This window comes from Eretmochelys imbricata, chromosome 1 (genome assembly GCF_965152235.1).
Source record: "Eretmochelys imbricata isolate rEreImb1 chromosome 1, rEreImb1.hap1, whole genome shotgun sequence".
Classification (NCBI taxonomy): Eukaryota; Metazoa; Chordata; order Testudines; family Cheloniidae; genus Eretmochelys; species Eretmochelys imbricata.
In genome coordinates, this window is record NC_135572.1 from 24308505 (window position 1) to 24327531 (window position 19027).

The 19027-nt window shown below is 44.4% G+C and overlaps 1 protein-coding gene across 4 annotated transcripts in view; it reads left to right on the forward strand.

The window, feature by feature from the left end:
- The first annotated feature begins 11392 nt into the window (after positions 1–11392).
- Positions 11393–19027, forward strand: part of TMEM135 (transmembrane protein 135) — a 385640-nt gene continuing 378005 nt past the window's right edge. For 3 of the 4 annotated variants that reach the window (XM_077808028.1, XM_077808027.1, XM_077808029.1), the window contains exon 1: positions 11393–11566. In XM_077808028.1, coding sequence (XP_077664154.1) covers positions 11426–11566 — 141 coding nt within the window. In that variant the 5' untranslated portion in view covers positions 11393–11425. Of the gene's footprint in view, positions 11567–15895; positions 15964–19027 lie in introns of all 4 variants that reach the window. The other variant, XM_077808030.1, reaches the window with a different exon arrangement.

Here is a 19027-nt window from a genome sequence, read left to right on the forward strand (position 1 = left end):
AATGCTGTGGTCCTATGAAGACTACTGTTGTTACCTGAGCTACTACCCGCCGGTGCCCGGGAATCTAAGGGTACTGAGGGCATGCAGGACAGGTCACCATCTGGCTCTAAATGATTAACTTGATAAAAGAAATACAGGAAAGGGGAGTGTGGAGGAAGGATATGGTGCCACAGATCTGATTATGAGGTTATTCGGATTTGGCAGATTAGACATGCAGCTTGGTGGTACACTTTTTTCCATCATAGAACAAGTTCATTTTTAGTAGGTGATGCTGTAGAAATGGGTTTTTAGGAGGGACCTGAATAAAGCAAAGGCAGAGTATCGGCAAGTGGGAGGGAGTATCAAACATGGCAGTGACACCTCCCCACCAAGCAGCTGGGTGGAGAGTAGGGTGACCAGATGTCCTGATTTTATATGGACAGTCCTGATTTTTGGATGTTTTTCTTATATAGGTTCCTATTACCCCCCACCCCCCTCCCGATTTTCACATTTGCTGTCTGGTCACCCTAGTGGGGAAGAGTGTCCAACAGAGCTGAGCTAGTACAAGGGAGGAAGTAACCTGCACCCTTTTCATGGCTACAGTAAACTACTTCCTTGGAGGGAAGAGAGGGTCAAAGGAAAAGTTGTGACTCCCTGGGTCAGAATTCCTGCCCCAGGCTTCTCTTGTGATGGTACACATCACACTGTGCTTTACTATTTATCCAGGATTGAACTTAATTGTTAATTAAAGACTTTATGGTTCAATCTAGCCAAGCGACTAAGAGAACAATACCAGCTACTGGCCCAATAGCACATCATCTTAATAGGTCAGATTCAGTTATGTGCGACTTTATTGAAGCCAATAGAATTACAGCAGGTATAAAACTGACCCACTATCATGTCCTGGTTTGTGTGGCAATATCAGTGTGGCTAACACTATGACTCTGTTTTCTTGTTATTAAATACAGCATCCCTGTAAGAAAGACTACAAATATATTTTTGGAAAAAATCCAGGTTTCTACAAACTGCAGGATATTACTGTGTGACTCAAAATGTTCACATGATATTATCCCACAGTTCACCCCATATTTATTTTGGAAAATATTACATCTGGAAAATGGGAAACATTCCAGTTAATTCCCTTACCTTTTAAATATAAGCAGACACAAGGGTATTTTGAGACCATTCCCTACTAAAAATGAACAAGTAACATGCACAATTGCAAGCAACCAAGAAAACATGCTCAAATACTGTGAACAGGTTTACACCTATAATCTAGACTGATTATAGGTGTAACCTGAAAGGTGAAGGCTGAAATGTCTTCCTTAAGAAGTCCCTATTTCCCTGGAGGACAATCTGTAAAGATACAGTTCATTTAACTTCCACTGACTTCCCAAGCATTAGAGACTATCAGGATACGTGCAAATAGAAATGATTTCCTTTATTATCAGCTTACAATTTGTTTCCTACATAGGTGTCACAATATTGTACCTTGGTCTTGACAAGAAACAGGTAGGTGAGGTTGACTGTTCCTAGGTATGTATATAGATAGGATGGAATTCCAGGCCTTCTCTATTGAGGGCCTGCAGCTCTCCTCTGGAATGCTCTCCTCTCATTCTCCAGATTATGTCTCTACCATCTTTCAGGAAAAGACTAAAACATCTTTTCTTTTCTTATTAGTTTGTTGCTTACTGAAGAAGATTAGCAGCAGTGTGATTATAAGTAAGATCTGAGTTATATATTGACCTGGCTAAATGGCTGATCTCTTGAGATTGGAAGGATCCTGTGCTTGATGAAATTGGTTTTCTGTAACCACTCATCATAGAGTCCAGTGTCTGGGTGGGGAAACAAAGGCTGGAATGCCTAAGGAGACTGCATTTTTTACTTCTTGTTAACCAGTGTGGTGAGACAGAAGTTTATTTTTGCTACTGGCTTGGTATAATCTAATGATAGAATAACCACATGATTGGGGTGAGTCTGCCCTATTTTACCCGTGGGTATACACATAAACACACACATGCATATATCAAATTACTTCAGTGGAGTAACATCAGGGATGAATTTGGCCCATAACAATGTGCTTAGCACTTATACAATCTTTCATGTCAGGCTCTCCAAGCATTTTAAAGATAAGGGTAAGTGGAAAGACACTGGAGTTGGGGAGAGAACAAACATAAAAGGAGAAAGAAACAGAGATGATAGCAGAAGAACTGCAGAAGAGGAAACAGAAAAAAGGGAAGATAAGACTGAGAAACCATTCTGCTAGAAACAGCATCTCTCATCAGTTAAAGGCAAGAGTAGCTACCCCCAGAAGAGCCAATTCAGGCACTGAACTGAGCATGCATAATAGGGAAGAGCTGAATCACCTAATCCAAGGTAGAAAAACAAATACAGAACAGAAAAGACCCCAAATTTGAAAGTATCACAGGGGAAAAAAGGCAAGGGTGTCATATTTCTTCTTACTTAAAATACTTCCAGATTGATTCAACATTTAAAAATGTTTCCATGGAAGGAATCCCAGGCCCCATACATTTGGAATTCAAAACCTCTAGCTAGGTTCAGTTCTTCTTTTGGATGATCTCATTCCTCTCTTTCCTCATCTTATTTTGATCCAATTAGCTAGCAGCTTCAGCTCCATACACTGAGGCGGCATGCAGAATCCCTCACCCCACCAGCCCAACTGTTATAGCCTTAACTTCCCCTACACGGCCACCTGCCCTGCCAGGGAAAGAAAACTAATAGAGTCTCTTCAAACTGCTAGCCCAGCTGAAAGAGAGCTGTGCAACACAACTGTAGTTTGTTTAGTCTTTGTCATACTAACCGTATATTTAAGACAATATGATATAAACCCAATGTACGCCACAATTTTGTAGCTGATCAATTTGCCACAGAACCCACCCTTAGTCTCAGAACTCAACCATTTCACTAACAAAACCACCCAAAATCTGAAGTTCCGAGCTCTTTTGTTCGTGCATGTGAATAGAGCACAAATCAATGCAGGGCTGTCTTCCTGTGGGGCTTGTCTACACAGGAAAAGTTTACCACTGGTATCATTATAGTTAAACCAGTATAGATCATTGTACAAACAGTCTTATTCCAGTATAAGAGTGGCTTTTTTCAGTTTAGCTTAACTCCCCTCTCTCCCCCAAGTGACATAAGATAAACTGAAAAAGGTCCTCTTATACTTGAATAAGAGTGTCCATAAAGGGGGTTGTATCAGTATACTGGTTAAAATGGACACGTTAGGCCATATCTACACTAGGGACTTTTTAGGAATACTAGTGTACTAAACTCGTGAAGTGCTCTGAGTGTGGATACAAACACAGCTCAAAGCTGTGGTTTGTACTGGTATAGTAAATCGACCCCCATGAGTGAAACAAGCTGTATCAGTGTCACCGTGCCTCAGTGGGTCACAGCTGAGAATGCCAGATTCAGGACAAACTGCTGAAAAATAGGGCAGACTCATCACAATCATGTGGTTATTCTATCATTAGATTATACCAAGCCAGTAGCAAAAATAAACTTCTGTCTTACCACACTGGTTAACAAGAAGTAAAAAATGCAGTCTTCTTAGGCAGTTCAGCCTTTGTCTCCCCACCCAGATGCTGGACTCTATGATGAGTGGTTACTGAAAACCAATTTAATCACATATAGGGTCCTTCCAATCTCAAGAGATCAGCCACTTAGCCAGATCAATATATAACTCAGATCTTACCCAATAATCACACTACTGCCAATCCTTTAGTAACTAAAATCTAAAGGTTTACTAATAAAAGAAGAGAGTTAATAGATCATATACATACAATAATTGCAATGTCCTTATATCAGGTTTATAGCAGTGATGTTATAGACTACTGGCTTGTAAAGTCTCTCCAGTAACTTCCGAAAGACTGGAAGGTCCTCAGTCCATTGTTCAGTATGCTACTTTTAGCTGTAAATCCAGTCCAGAAAATCAGGGCAGGAGAGAGGCAAGATGGAGTCATGTGCCTGGAAATTCACTCTTTCAAACAAAGCTCACAGCCCAGTTTGTGGAAAGTTACCGGCACAAGTTGGAGTCTAGGGTCACACAAGCATATCACATGTCTGTCACGGTTTGATGACTCACAGGGGAAGCCATTTCCCATATCCATGCTGAGGTGTCCACAGGAAGAGCTATCTGGGTGGAATGAGTTTCTTCCATGGCCCACTGTTAGAGTGAAGTGTCCTTAATGGGGCATCCAGCTTGAATGGGCTGGCAAGACTGGATGTAAATAACTTCAGATACAGTGAGGATACATGGATTTAAACAGGATGATCTTATTTACGCATCATAACTTTTCCATTGGCACCTTACATGACACACTTTGTACAAAATACGTTGCAATTGTCTAACTGTGGCAAAACCAAGGATATAAATGGTCATATTTCAATCATACAGCATCACAACCAGTAAAAGTGCTGCTTTGCTGGTATAATTGCATCCACACTAGGGACTACTTCTGGCACAGCTATGTCAGTCACACATCACACCTCTTCCTACCCTTAACGGACAAATCCTTGCCGGCAGAAATCTGTAATGTACGGGGAGTCTACACTACAATGGCTTTCCTAGTAGAGCTATACTGGTGCAGCACTGCCAGCAAACTCCCTCACGGAGAAACAGCTTATATTTGCTGGTCTAGTTAAACCACATCCCCAAATGACATAAATTATACTGACAAAAGGACTCTTTTGCTGGTATAAGTTGCCTTTACATTGGGGTGTTTGCTGGTGGAACCATGCTGGTTTGGGGTGTGTGTGTGATGTTTTTCACACGTCCAACCACAATTATACTGGCTAAACACTGTGAGTGTAGATCTGGCCTTAGCTTATACTGGTGTAAACTTCCCAGGTAGACAAGCCCTTGAGTCTGCAAACAGCCATTGTCAATAGCTCTGAGTACCATGAACTGCCCCCGTCACCTCTATTTGAAAGCTGAATATGTAAATTTCAGTATCAACACTGGTTTCAGAGTGGTAGCCCTGTTAGTCTGTATCAGCAGAAAGAATGAGGAGGACTTGTGGCACCTTAGAGACTAACACATTTATTTGAGCATAAGCTTTTGTGGGCTAAAAATACAGTAGCAAGATATATATATACAGAGAACATGAAAAATGGGGTTGCCATACCAACTCTTAACGAGACCAATCGATGAAGGTGAGCTATTATCAGCAGGAGAAAAAAACAAAACAAAACCTTTTGTAGTGATAATCAGGATGGCCCATTTCAAACAGTTGAGCAGAAGGTGTAACAGTAGGGGAAAAATTAGCATGGGGAAATAGTTTTTAGTTAGTGTAATGACTCATCCACTCCCAGTCTTTATTCAAGCCTAATTTAATGGTGTCCAGTTTGCAGATTAATTCCAGTTCTGCTGTTTCTCGTTGGAGTCTGTTTTTGAAGTTTTTTTGTTGAATAATTGTGACTTTTAGGTCTGTAATTGAGTGTCCAGGGAAGTTGAAATGTTCTCCGACTGGTTTTTAAATGTTACAATTCTTGACGTCTGATTTGTGTCTATTTATTCTTTTGCGTAGAGACTGTCCGCTTTGGCCAATGTACATGGCAGAGGGGCATTGCTGGCACATATCACATTGGTAGATGTGCAGATGAATGAGCCTCTGATAGTGTGGCTGATGTGATTAGGCCCTATGATGGTGTCCCCTGAATAGATATGTGGACAGAGTTGGCAATGGGCTTTGTTGCAAGTATAGATTCCTGGGTTACTGTTTTTGTTGTGTGGTGTGTGGTTGCTGGTGAATATTTGCTTCAGGTTGGGGGGCTGTCTGTAAGCAAGGACTGGCCTGTCTCCCAAAATCTGTGAGAGTGAGGGATCATCCTTCAGGATAGGTTGTAGATCTTTGATGATGCGCTGGAGAGGTTTAGTTGGGGATTGAAGGTGATGGCTAGTGGTGTTCTGTTACTTTCTTTGTTGGACCTGTCCTGTAGTATGTGACTTCTGGGTACTCTTCTGGCTCTGTCAATCTGTTTCTTGACTTCAGCAGGTGGGTATTGTAGTTGTAAGAACACTTGATAGAGAACTTGTAGGTGTTTGTCTCTGTCTGAGGGGTTGGAGCAAATGTGGTTGTATCTTAGAGCTTGGCTGTAGACAATGGATTATGTGGAGTGGTCTGGTCTGGATGAAAGCTGGAGGGATGTAGGTAAGTATAGCGGTTGGTAGGTTTCCGGTATAGGGTGGTGTTTATGTGACCATCGCTTATTTCACTGCTGAGCATTTCAACATCCAGCTTATTCCACAAACCCAAAATGCCTCCTACACCTTCCTGATACCAAAAGCCTTGGTCCTTCCCTATCCCTGCGCCAAAACATCCTTCCATCTATAATGTGGTTGTGTTTTCAATACAGCCTGCAGTTCATTGAGAATGAAAAATTATGGGGAAGGGTAAAACAAACCATTAGTATCAAATTAAATAGGGTACTGTAATTCTCAAACTTTTCTGGCATGGCCAACATCTGCCTTGCAGACCACTTCCCTTCCCATTCATGATGGTGTGGTGCAACTCCTCTCCCAGTTGTGATTACATGCACTCTATTGGTGCTCTCTGAATATTAAAATAATAGGCAAAGGAAGATGGTCGGAGCTACTGAGTTGGCTCTTGCCCCAATGGGAAACTTGCTGGAAGAGATGGGGAGAGGTTGGTGCCAGATAAATGGATAATTTGCAGGAATTAGTTGGGACTGTACAAATTGCTTGCAACCTGCTGAATTAGATTCCACAGGTCTCCCTAAGAATGGCCTGGAAGTTGACTACAGGATAAAGGAGTTCTTTTCTCTCTCTGGAACTGACCCAACTCCATACTTTGATGGGGGTATTGAACTTTTACTGATCCCTTGGGTTATTATTTTATGGAAAGGGAGGTTTTCTTCCTATCTCACCCTGGGGCCTGTTTTCTGTCCAGCTCCTGCGGTGGCCTTCTCCTGACTTGACTTTTGCACAAGGGGGCAAAGTGAAGAATGCTGTTCCCCACACACTGCTGCACGGGTGGGACTTGAAGGCCAGATATAAGGGAGCTGCAATAGTTATGAGAGTCGATGAAGCCTTGGACAGGAAGGTGAATGAAATCACAGCAGGATAGGACTGCAGAAAATAGCATAAAAGGTGACAGGCAGTTTTGCAGAGGGAAGATATGAAGGAGGACAGAGTTCAGGATCATGGATGAGCTGAGGAAATCAGGATATATGATTTAAAGAGGGATTTGGGGATGGAGCTCTTTAAGAATATGCCTCTTATCTAAGAGAAGCATTTATATCCTTCAAATGCTACCAAGTTTAAACTTAGTTCAGAGGGATGGACAGGAGTCATTAATATATGTGAGCTATGAACCTTGTATGCAGAGAAGACTTAGGCACAGTCCACAGAAGTCTGAAAGAGCTGCTGGAGCCAAGGGTGGGATCAGCCAAAGAGTTTGTTCCGATGATGTAATGCTTCTTAATGTTTCATTGGCTGAGTGTTGACATTTGATACCTTGCTGGTGAGTCTCTGGAGGTAGGCAGTTCTCTGGCTTGTTAGGTTCTTATTACATTGACTTATTCTCTAACTTGCCTCTGAATTCTTAATTACTCCAAAGTCAGGATTTGGCAGATAAAACTCTACACTTGAAAGGTACTGCTTTTATCGCGACTGATAATATCTTAAAAAAAAAAAAGAGGGCAAGGTATAGGGAAAATGTAAAACACAGCAGCACAAACAAAATTATTGTTAAACAGAATGTCCTTCGGCTGACATCTCAGAGAAAACTTAGATCTCCAAAGGTGGAGAGCTTAATTAGCTGATAAAAAGAAAAGGAGGACTAGTGGCACCTTAGAGACTAACAAATTTATTTGAGCATAAGCTTTCGTGAGCTGCTCACGAAAGCTTATGCTCAAATAAATTTGTTAGTCTCTAAGGTGCCACAAGTTCTCCTTTTCTTTCTGCAGATACAGACTAACACAGCTGCTACTCTGAAACCTGTAATTAGCTGATGTTTGCACATCACTTTGGTAATGTGCAGCCCTGTTAGTGCTAAGTGTTTTTATGACTCTCCTACTCTATCAATTAAAAAACATTGATAATGGAGGGATATTGCTGGTGGCAAGGACCAGAGAGAAAGAGACTGCATTTGACCACAAACAGCCCTGTTACAGATTCAGGAGATAGGCTGAAAGGGAGACTCATGTTACCACACCTGCTGCAGGACAGAAGCTAGCTCTCAGCCTTATTACAGGAAGGGGGGATCCCAAAACAAGCAATTAAACAAAGTAGTATGATTGGTTAGGATCAGAAAACAATTAAATACCAAGAGTACAGAACTGTAACCAGTACATCCCGGTGGAAAAACTGGAGTACTCTTCATCAATAATAATGGAGAGGAAGTGACAGGGACCATAAAATGGGAGCAGAAGACTGCCTCCAGGACTTAAGACGAACTGCAAATAGTGGGGTAGAGCAAAATGCTGTGTTTAAGGTGGGAAATATAGGTCAATGGGCATCGCCACTTTGCTTTCTCGAGGGGCACTGCTCCACATGACAGATTTGGGCAGCAATACCATGGTGCCCAAAGTCTAGAAAACTGGCTCCTCTGACCTCAGCAGAGAGCTTCCATCACTTTACATACTGTGTAGCATTTCTTATAGGGGAGATCCCCTTGTGGATACCACCCAACCCAGACCTTCCTTATGGAAGCTGTAATGCATCCTTCTAGCTGGATGGTGGCCCCTGGAACTGGAATAGCCCTGCTGCTTACTCTCTTACTCTTATTAAGCTCTTTTAGCTTGTAGTAGTGGCTTATGCTTCAGTTGCTGAAAGTTACTGTTTCTATCCCTGATGATGACCATGTGTTTGTGTGTGTATGGCCATGTTTCATTGCAAAATGGCACTCTAGATTGGATTTGAGCTCCTGTGGGCCTTGAACACCTGACACTATATAATCTAACATTGTCAGCCATGCAATCTGCTCATTTAGTGCATTTGGTTGTGTCTCCTTCTAGTGGGTAGTCGTGACAAAGTTAAGAGTCTGTTACTTATTGACAGTTAATGGAATTTCGGTTTTAGTTCTAGGTACATTAGCTTCTAGTGAAGGTCAGTTTCTGCCCTTGGTAATGGCTATATCTGACATAGGTGATGAGACTGTTAAAGAGAGTAGATGAAAATAAACTCCCTGCAGTGTAAAAGTCTGTAGTGTACACAAAACCTTACATCTGTATCACTACCCTTGAGCGACACAGTTAGCATATGTCTACATTAGCACTTTTGTCAGTATAACTTATGTCACTCAGAGGTGTGGAAAAAACTCCACCCCTCTAAGTGACATAGGTTGCACCAACAAAAGCACCAACATGGACAGTGCTATATTGCTGCTTGTAAGCTCGCAAGCGGAGACATGCCTCATACCGACCTAACGCCCAGTATGGACAGTGTTATGTTGATGGGTCCGCTTCTTCTGTCGACATAGCTACCACCTTCTGCAGAGGTGGATTAACTACACCGATGGGAGCTCTCCCGTCGTCGGTGTAGCAGCATCTTCTCTGAAGTGCTGCAGCTGCGCTGCTGTAGCATTTTAACTGCAGACCTACCCACAAACAACGGGAGGAAAGTCAGCATCATACAAGTATTAAAAAAGGCCCTCGTGCTGATCCTGGGAATTACAGAATCAGGTGAATCAGATGAAAGAATAACTAAAGACACAGTCATAAAACAACCAATTGAGGACAGCATGACAGATAAACCACCCCGGTTTTGTAAAGAACAAACATCCCTTGGTAACCAAAGTTATTCTTCATGTATTGCATTAAAATGACACTATCAAACAACGTAATTTCTCTGCCCCCCTCTCCCAATCACACACAGCTAAATCTACCTTTCTCCCCAACAAATTACAGCTACTTCAGGGGTTCTCAAACTGGGGTTATTCCGTGGCGGGGGGGTGTCGCAAGCTGTCAGCCTTCACCCCAAACCCCACTTTGCATCCAGCATTTATAACGGTGTTAAATATATGAAAAAGTGTTTTTAATTTATAAGGGAGGCCGCACTCAGAGGCTTGCTATGTGAAAGGGGTCACCAGTACAAACGTTTGAGAACTACTGAGCTATTTCATTTGCATCACAAGCTCTTCTATTGTAAAGGGAGCAGATGATGTCAAGTCTCTAGTATATGTTGACACAACGCATCAGACATTGACAAGGCTGGAAAGCCACAGTGAGTTGAGGAGTTAATCCCCTATCCATTTCCTATTAGTGCATGTGCGTCCCTCATTCACAGAGCACCTGTTATTTTATTTTCAAAGTACATCCGTATTCACCTATGTAGTGCCCCAGGTGCCTATCCCATTCATTACAACAAACATAGACAAAGGACTGCCCATAAATATACCCACCTCAACCCAGATACTTAACCAGGAAGGGAAAAGGGAGGTGGGCAGAAGGCTAACAAATCAGGGCTCTGGCCGTCGGGGTGCTTTAATGGTCCAGCTTGAGTTCCAAAACCGAGAGTGGCACAGACCTCCCCAAGTCCCCAATCAGCCCTCTTCACCCCACATGCACGGAACATTCCCCTTTCTCCGCCCTCATCCAGCCCTTTCCACCCCCCACCCCCTCCCCCGCGCCATGCACGGAGCTCCCCATCCAGCCCTTTCCACCCCCCTCCCCGCCATGCACGGAGCTCCCCATCCAGCCCTTTCCACCCCCCTCCCCGCCATGCACGGAGCTCCCCATCCAGCCCTTTCCACCCCCCTCCCCGCCATGCACGGAGCTCCCCATCCAGCCCTTTCCACCCCCCTCCCCGCCATGCACGGAGCTCCCCATCCAGCCCTTTCCACCCCCCTCCCCGCCATGCACGGAGCTCCCCATCCAGCCCTTTCCACCCCCCTCCCCGCCATGCACGGAGCTCCCCATCCAGCCCTTTCCACCCCCCTCCCCGCCATGCACGGAGCTCCCCATCCAGCCCTTTCCACCCCCCTCCCCGCCATGCACGGAGCTCCCCATCCAGCCCTTTCCACCCCCCTCCCCGCCATGCACGGAGCTCCCCATCCAGCCCTTTCCACCCCCCTCCCCGCCATGCACGGAGCTCCCCATCCAGCCCTTTCCACCCCCCTCCCCGCCATGCACGGAGCTCCCCATCCAGCCCGCATTCAGCGATCAGGCCCACACCGCCCGCCCCATGCAGAGTTCGCTCTCCGGTCCCGCTGGCTCCTCCTCCCGCCGGGTCGGTCGGGGTGGCCGCTGGCCTCGGGGAACACAAGCACTGAAACCCCCGTCCGCTCATCCCGCCAGCTCCCTGCGCGCGGGACGCGCTGATTGGCTGCACGGCTCACGCGAGCCGCGCTGGGGGCGGGTTTGGCCGCGAGTAACCCCGGCCGCGCGAGCTGCCCGCGCGACCTTTCTCCTGCGTTAGTGGTGCCGCGGCGCCCCTCCCCGGCGGTCGCAGGAGCGCGGCAAGATGGCGGCGCTGAGCAAGTCCATCCCCCACAACTGCTACGAGATCGGGCACACCTGGCACCCGCACTGCGGCCGGGCCTTCGTGCACATCACCCACGGGGCGCTGGCTGAGTCCCTGCGCATCTACGGCACCCTCTACCTGGTGAGCCCGGACCCGGGCGAGGGGGGAGGGGTATGGGGGCGGGGAGAGGGACGTGGCCGCGGGGGGGCGGGGGGAGGATGGACATGGGGGGAGGATGGGCAGGGGCTGCGGGGGAGGATCCCGGGCTTGTGTGTGGCAGGGAGGATGGGCAGGGGTTGTGGGAGGAGGGTGGGCAGGTTGGGGGGGACAGGGCAGGGATTGGGGGGATGACACTGAGTAGGGCGGAGAGGATCAGGACGGGGCGGGGGATGCAGAAGGAGACAAAGCACCCTGTGTTTGGTGAGCCCTGAATGGGACAGGGGACATGGCGGGAGGGCCAATGGGACAGGAGGAGGAAGAGGTCACCAGGTGAGTTCTGTTGGAGGAGAAGGGAGGAAGAAAGCCCTTGACCTTCGGGACAGTGAGGGGAACAAGGATGCACTGGGGATGACAGCGTCCTTTATCTGGTGAGAGGATCAGGAGGAGATCCTACAGGGAGCAGATAGAGAACCATGTGGTACAAGGGTGTCATCCCTGTCTTGTGAGGGAATACGCACCTGGGTGAGGCAGGGGTGTTGGGGGTGGGGGGACTTTGGAGAAATTTGGCACCATTCCCAGTGCCTGAGGTACTCCTTCCCCAAAGAGGAAACTATGTGTGTAGGGGTCTTTTTAGGTAGGGAGGCATTTGGGATGAATTCCGATGCAAGATTAAGGTATGTTACTCCTTATTTTGGAATGCATCTGGGATGAGCATCCTGCCTCTCTTTCTCCTCACTGTACATTTTTGGGGCATTTGGGATGTGTCCTCCCTGCTTAACTGTAGATATTCTCTCCCACCTTTCCTCCACTTTGGGAAGTATCTGCTGTTCCTTTCTAAGTACATTTTTTTTTCTCAGGCAGTTATGTGCTTGCCTCTTGCTTACCTCTCCTTTGCTTCCATCAAAAGTTTGTATTCCTCATTTTAAATATACTTATCCTACCTTTAACTATGTAATTTACAAACCTCTGTATCCTGGGGAACATGTGCAGAAAATACTCTCTCTCTCTCTATAAGAGAGAGAGTTATGCAAGACGTATCTTCACTTTCCCAGCAGTAGCTTCTGAGGCCAGATGAGATATTTTCCTAATTTGACTAGGTGAATAGTGATATTTCATTTGGGAGGAGAGAGATTGAAATTTACAAGATTTTATGCTGTTTCAAGTGGTGACAGGTTAAAAGAGAAAATTTAGGGTGTTGATCATTCTATCAATAGCAGCTGTGCAGCTCCCATTGGAATCAGTGGAAACTGTATTTGTAAAATTAAGAGGACAGTCAGGCTGACAATATCTTAAGCATGGATTGTCAAAGGAGCCTAAGTAGATTAAGCACCCATTTAATGGACATTGGGCATCTAACCCACTTAGGTTCCTTTGAAAATACCAGTTTAAAGATTGGATTAAAACACTCCATGCAGTCCTTCCTTACAAGAGAGGGAAACTTGAAGATATTAAAGTGAATCCAAAATGAGTAAGACTTATGGCACGTCTGAACCCTGAATTGTAACAGCACTCTCAGTCACTGAATGGTTTCACTAAATGAAAATCATGACAGGCTTGCTTCTGAGTTAAAATTTGTTGTTCCATACAGAGAAATCCACACACCAGTCTTTGCACAACCTTGTTATTTTTGTTTACCATTCTTAACTTTACCCATGTGAGTGATCTCATTAGCTTCAGTGGGAGTTACCACTTGTGAGTAAAGCAAAGTGCAAGTGTAAGGTGTTTGCAGAACCTGGATCTTTGTTTGAACAACTCACAGCAATGAGTAAAAAAATCCAAATTGTGTGAAGAAAAATCAAATTCTGCATTTTATGTATTCTAACTGTAAGTTCCCCCTTATTGTTCTATGTGCTTTGTGGCTACTGTTTCATCTTCTTAATTTTATCAGTGGGTGGTCAAGTGCTGTTTCCAGTACTACTTTAGGTCCTGTCCTCTTCATAGCAGTAGAAATGTACGTGTCTGGCCTTGTTCTCTGCCAAGCATGTAATTGTCTCTGTTTGTCTGCTTCTCTGGTGCCACAAGTTAATAAGTTAGGTAAGTAGAGATAACTAAAATTTCATCTTCCAAAAGTTTGTGTGGGAGTAAATTAGAGTGAACAGACAAGGAGAGAGTGACTGGCCGGAGGCTAGTGGTACGGAAATGAACACATTTGGGGACAGTTGTGAGCCACAGTCCCAATTTGTAACATCTACAGCTTACATTTCTGAAATGTTTGCCCACCTCTCTGTCAATTATGGAGACTGACTGAGCCAATTAAATGTAGCCAGCATTTGTTGAAAATTATTTGTAAGTGAAATGTTGGCCAAAAACAGTCTCTTTGTATTCTTAAGCACTCCTGATATTTTTTACACAACTATGTAATGTGCTTACATGTGCTTCAGGTAAAAATTAAGCCTGCAAGCTTAGTGTTCCAGCTGTCTTTAGCTTTGCTTCAGTTAATTTTGGAAAACCTTTGCCATTGACGTAAGGTAAATGGACAGCATCCTTTAAGGAGTATATTTGACAGTCATATAGCTGATTTTAGGTATATTAAGTAAAGCTGTCAGTATTCATGTAACTATCTTGTTATGATGAGCCTTGTTTCTATCTGTTCTTTGTATTACTGTAGTGCCTAGGAGCACTAATTGTGGAGCAGCACCCTGTTGCATGAAGCATTAAAAGAGGCTGGATAAACATTAAGTATTAAAAGTAACTGCCCCTAAACTTGCAATTGTCAAAATAAATAGTACTTTTCATTCTAGTGTCCTTACTTTGTTGTCTGTTCACTTGGTAATTCTCAGTGGGTCTTCCTGACACACATATTTAGAAGCTCAAGTAGAGACAAATAGCTTCTGAGGTGCTTAGCTAATCCATGCTATGACTCCTCTGGCCTGCCATGGCTCCCTGCGTTATTTACCCAGTTTACATCCAGAATACAAAGTGTCTGCTCTATATTGGTAGGAAGGGTTTTTAAATGTTCAGTAACTCATCATTGAGGGACCTCATTTCTGTAATTATGGTGTTGATTTTGGATCTGAATAGTTGTATTCCTCTTGTCCCCCTCATTCTCTGTGCCATCTTCCCCAACACTTCTCCCTGTTCTCAATCCTGTGGATCTGGCCACTCTGCAAAGATGTTTGAAAATAGATGGCTTTTATGCTGCACGTCCAGACCTCTATCATACATAAAGAGATCAATTTACATCTACAGTGTGCTTTTGCTCAGCTCTGAGCACCCATTAAATTTATATGACTGTCTTTGAAAATGCCACCAAACATGGGCTCCCATGCAGCTTGTGCATAGAAAAATGCCAACTTATAAAATGTCTGGCGTGCCCAACTACCACTTGAAGCTCTAGATCAATGATCACCAACTGGTCGATCATGACCTCTGGCGGCACAGCAGAGCTTCTAAGACAGGCTCCTTGCCTACTCTGGCCCCATGCTGCTTCTGGAAGGGGGCAGGGGTCTCCCTCTGCATGCTGCTCCTGCCTGCAAGCACTGCCTCTGCAGATACCATTGCCTGGGAACGGGTAGCTATGCCCAATGGGAGCTGCGGGGGTAGTGCTTGCAGAGAGGGGCAGCACGCGGAGCCACGTGCTGCCGCCCCTCCCCCCAGGGGCCCCAGGGGCTTGTTGGCCTCTTCTGGGTGCGGCGTGGGGCCAAGATAGGCAGGGAGCCTGCTTTAGTGGCAGCCATGCTGATCCAGCAACCAGGAGCTGCTGGAGATAAGTGCTGTCCAGCGGGAGGCCGCACCCCAACCACCAGCCTTGCGCCCCCCTCTGGGAGTCTGAACCCTCTCCTGCACTCCCAGCCCTGCCCCAGGCTCAGCGCAGAGCCCCCTCCCACACTGCAAACCCCTCGGCTCCAGCCCAGAGCTCGCACCTCCTCCTGAACCCCAACTCCCTACCCCAGCCTGGTGAAAGTGAGTGAGAGCGAACGATGGGGGGGCAGGGGATAGTGTGAGTGGAGCAGGGTTTTGGGGAAGGGATAGGGCCTCGAGGAAGCGGGGGGGTTAGACGCTGGGTTGCCCTTAAATTCAAAAAGTGATCTTGGGCATAAAAAGGTTGGAGACCACTGTCCTAGATGGTAGCCCGAATACCCAAATGGCTATTTGCATCTGCCCAAGCTTTTGAAAATGTTAGCAAATGTATGTAGACAGGACTCCTCATCTGTTTCACTTCCAATTCTGCAACATTCAAAGACAGGAAGTGAAAAAAGTGCTTTAATAGCATTTTTTAAAAACCAGGTGACTAAGTCTTCCTCTCCACCTATTTCTGAGACTTTTCTATCAATTTGAAGGCACTTACCTCATTGCCTCACTACACTACAGGTGCCCCATAAGAAGATTGCTGAAGTATCTTTAATGATTTTGAACTAGAGGGAAAGGAGTAAAATCAGGTAAAACAGCAATATTTGGAGAATCTACATCTTATAGCAATGATTTTTTGAAAATTCCAGCATCTGGAGTGCAGCTGAGCCTGAGCATTCAGACTTGGGTGACTGTCCTAAAACATGTTTTCAAAGACCAAGCATCTACCCACATTCTGCTTTGACAGTTTCCCCTGTTGTTGGTTATCTAAAGCTGGCTGCTCAAACCATCTGCAGAGTACCCAAAGGAAGCCATTTGCCAATACACATGCTAGTCATGAGTGTGAATTTGATGTCTCTAATGCAGTGGTTCCCAAACTTGTTCCGCCGCTTGTGCAGGGAAAGCTCCTGCCGGGCCGGGGTGGTTTGTTTACCTGCCAAGCTCGCAGGTTCAGCCGATCGCGGCTTCCACTAACTGCGGTTTGCTGCTCCAGGCCAATGGGAGCTGCTGGAAGCGGTGGCTAGTACGTCCCTTGGCTCGCGGTGCTTCCAGCAGCTCCCATTGGCTTGGAGCAGCGAACCGCGGCCACCGGGAGCCACGATTGGCTGAACCTGCAGACACGGCAGGTAAACAAACCTGCCCGGCCCAGCAGGGGTTTTCCCTGCACAAGCGGCAGAACAAGTTTGGGAACCACTGCTCTAATGCATCACAATTTTCAGTGAAGTCAATAGGAATTCTGAATCAGCTCCTTTCAAGCTCAGACCTTGGTAGCCAGAGTGTGACTACACCTACAAACCAAGAGAAGCTCTACATTCACTGGTATTTTTTACATACTTCCACTCAGTTTGAGTGAGGCAGAATTTTTCTCTTCAATTATACCTACAATTCCAAAGCCACATAAATAATAATTTTAGTGATGTGGTTTAAAATTTTTAGCTAAGAAAAAAAAGTTAAATATGAAAAGTTATGTTTTTTTCAAAGCAAGGCCAGTTGCAAAACCAGAATATCACCGTTTACCCTTTTTCAAGGAAACCTATAAAACTCGGGGCTTGTTTACATTCTGTATTTTTGGACCAACTACATCAGAACAAAAAAATCTGTAGCGTAGACAATCTTGGATCAGATTCCACATAACTGCAAGCTAAATATCTCATGGAACCTTTTTTTGAAGAGTTGTGAAAAATGCTGGTATACTGAGTAACAGTCTAAATCCTTTCTCTTTGTCACTGCAATGGATCCAAATATCCAAAACTGTGAACTACTGCGGGCTGAATAGCGGCTCTGTTTGCTTACACTTCAGTGCACTACATGTATTTCACTTACTACTTTGTAAACTGTTTCTAGGTAACTTGAACATGAAAGGTGATATGTAAAACTAAATTGTCTCCTTTTTCCACCACACAGTTTTCATTAAATCCTTGACCTGCCAAATTTAGTGGAACTATAGAGTTTCACCCCTCCCCCCCCACCAGATATATTCTTTCATTTAATGAAACCAGGATTTATCTTTATTCTAAATAAGGGAATTTTCATTTGCCTCACGTTTTTATAGCAGAAGCATGTTATACATCAGAAAGTGCAGTAGATTGAATTTGTGAATAAGTAAATTAAATTATGTGAATTTGTCATTTATAACTTGAATATTAAGTTTACTCAGTTGTGTTTCCTTTTCTGTGGAAAGAAGTAGCCATTTTTAAAACTTAGTTCAGTATTTGTCCTAAACTGTTGTTTTCTAAGTGGATTGTATATACTGTCTTGTTTTCAGTTGAGCTTAAGAAAAGGGTGGGTGGATGTAAGAGAATATAATAGTGTGTCTCTTGGTCAATAGTGGTCTGCGGAATCAGGTTTTTTGAGTCCTCTATTCAGCCTGCCACTGTGACTTTGAGTAAATCATTTTACCTTTGTGTGCCTCAGTTTCCCCATTTATAAAATGGGTATAATAATCCACATGACACCAAACTTGTGGAGTTAGTGGCATGAGGCATGATAATTAATACTTGTAAAATACTTTGAGATACTAAAAAACATTCTGTAAAAGTGAAAATTAGTATTTAGAAAAGTCTAGGGATTTTTTCTTTTTTTTTTTTTGCAGCAGATGTAATCATACCAAATCTCTGATCTCCAAAGAGTGTCAAGTATAAATGAGGCAGCAATCTTAGAGCAGTAACAGCTACAGCAACTGACTTTCTGTTGACAGATTGGCTAGCCAGAGACAACTCAAAGGAGGTACCAAACTGTCCCCAAAATAGTGAGCATTTTTTAGATGCTCCATTTTGCCACTAACTTGGGCAGCCAAGGAATCTCAGCAGACAAACACTGTTGGCTGCTGGTGACCTCATTGACTGCTGGATCTGTGATCCTTTCCCAATTTCCAAATAATAATCCTGAGTGGGCACATTTTGATTTTTCTTGTGGCCAGTGACTACCTCAAAAGCCAGGGATAGCTATGAAAGTGCAGCCCAAAAAGACTGCTTTCAGGAGGCTAGATACCTATCCAATGTCTAAAAGAAAAGGAGTACTTGTGGCACCTTAGAGACTAACCAATTTATTTGAGCATGAGCTTTCGTGAGCTACAGCTCACTGCATCCGATGAAGTGAGCTGTAGCTCACGAAAGCTCATGCTCAAATAAATTGGTTAGTCTCTAAGGTGCCACAAGTACTCCTTTTCTTTTTGCGAATACAGACTAACACGGCTGTTACTCTGAAACCTATCCATTACTGCTAATGCTATTAAAAGCATGCCCAAGCTTATTGAAACATCACAGACCTGTCTGTGCTGGTTCTGCTGTTCCTACTCAGTTAAAGTGTTTGAAATGGTGCTAGCCATATGTACAAGTTTTGCCAGTACTATGTAGACATGTTATCTTTTAAAAATGTAATTCTAATTTAGCTGTTCCTATAAAGCATCTGAACTGTAACATTTAAGAGTATTTAGTATCTCCTTGTGAGGTATTGCTGATGGTGAGGAGCGTGTCTGTTGAATACAGCACCCTTGTTTGAATACTGGAAACAGAACATGTAACATAATGGAAGAGGTAACAGTAGATGGCTTACAGATGGTGTCTTTGACTCCAGTACTCTGTAATACCTGTATTACCAGAGTCATTGTAAGGCTTTATTCTTTAATACTTGTCATGCACTTTGCTATCTTCA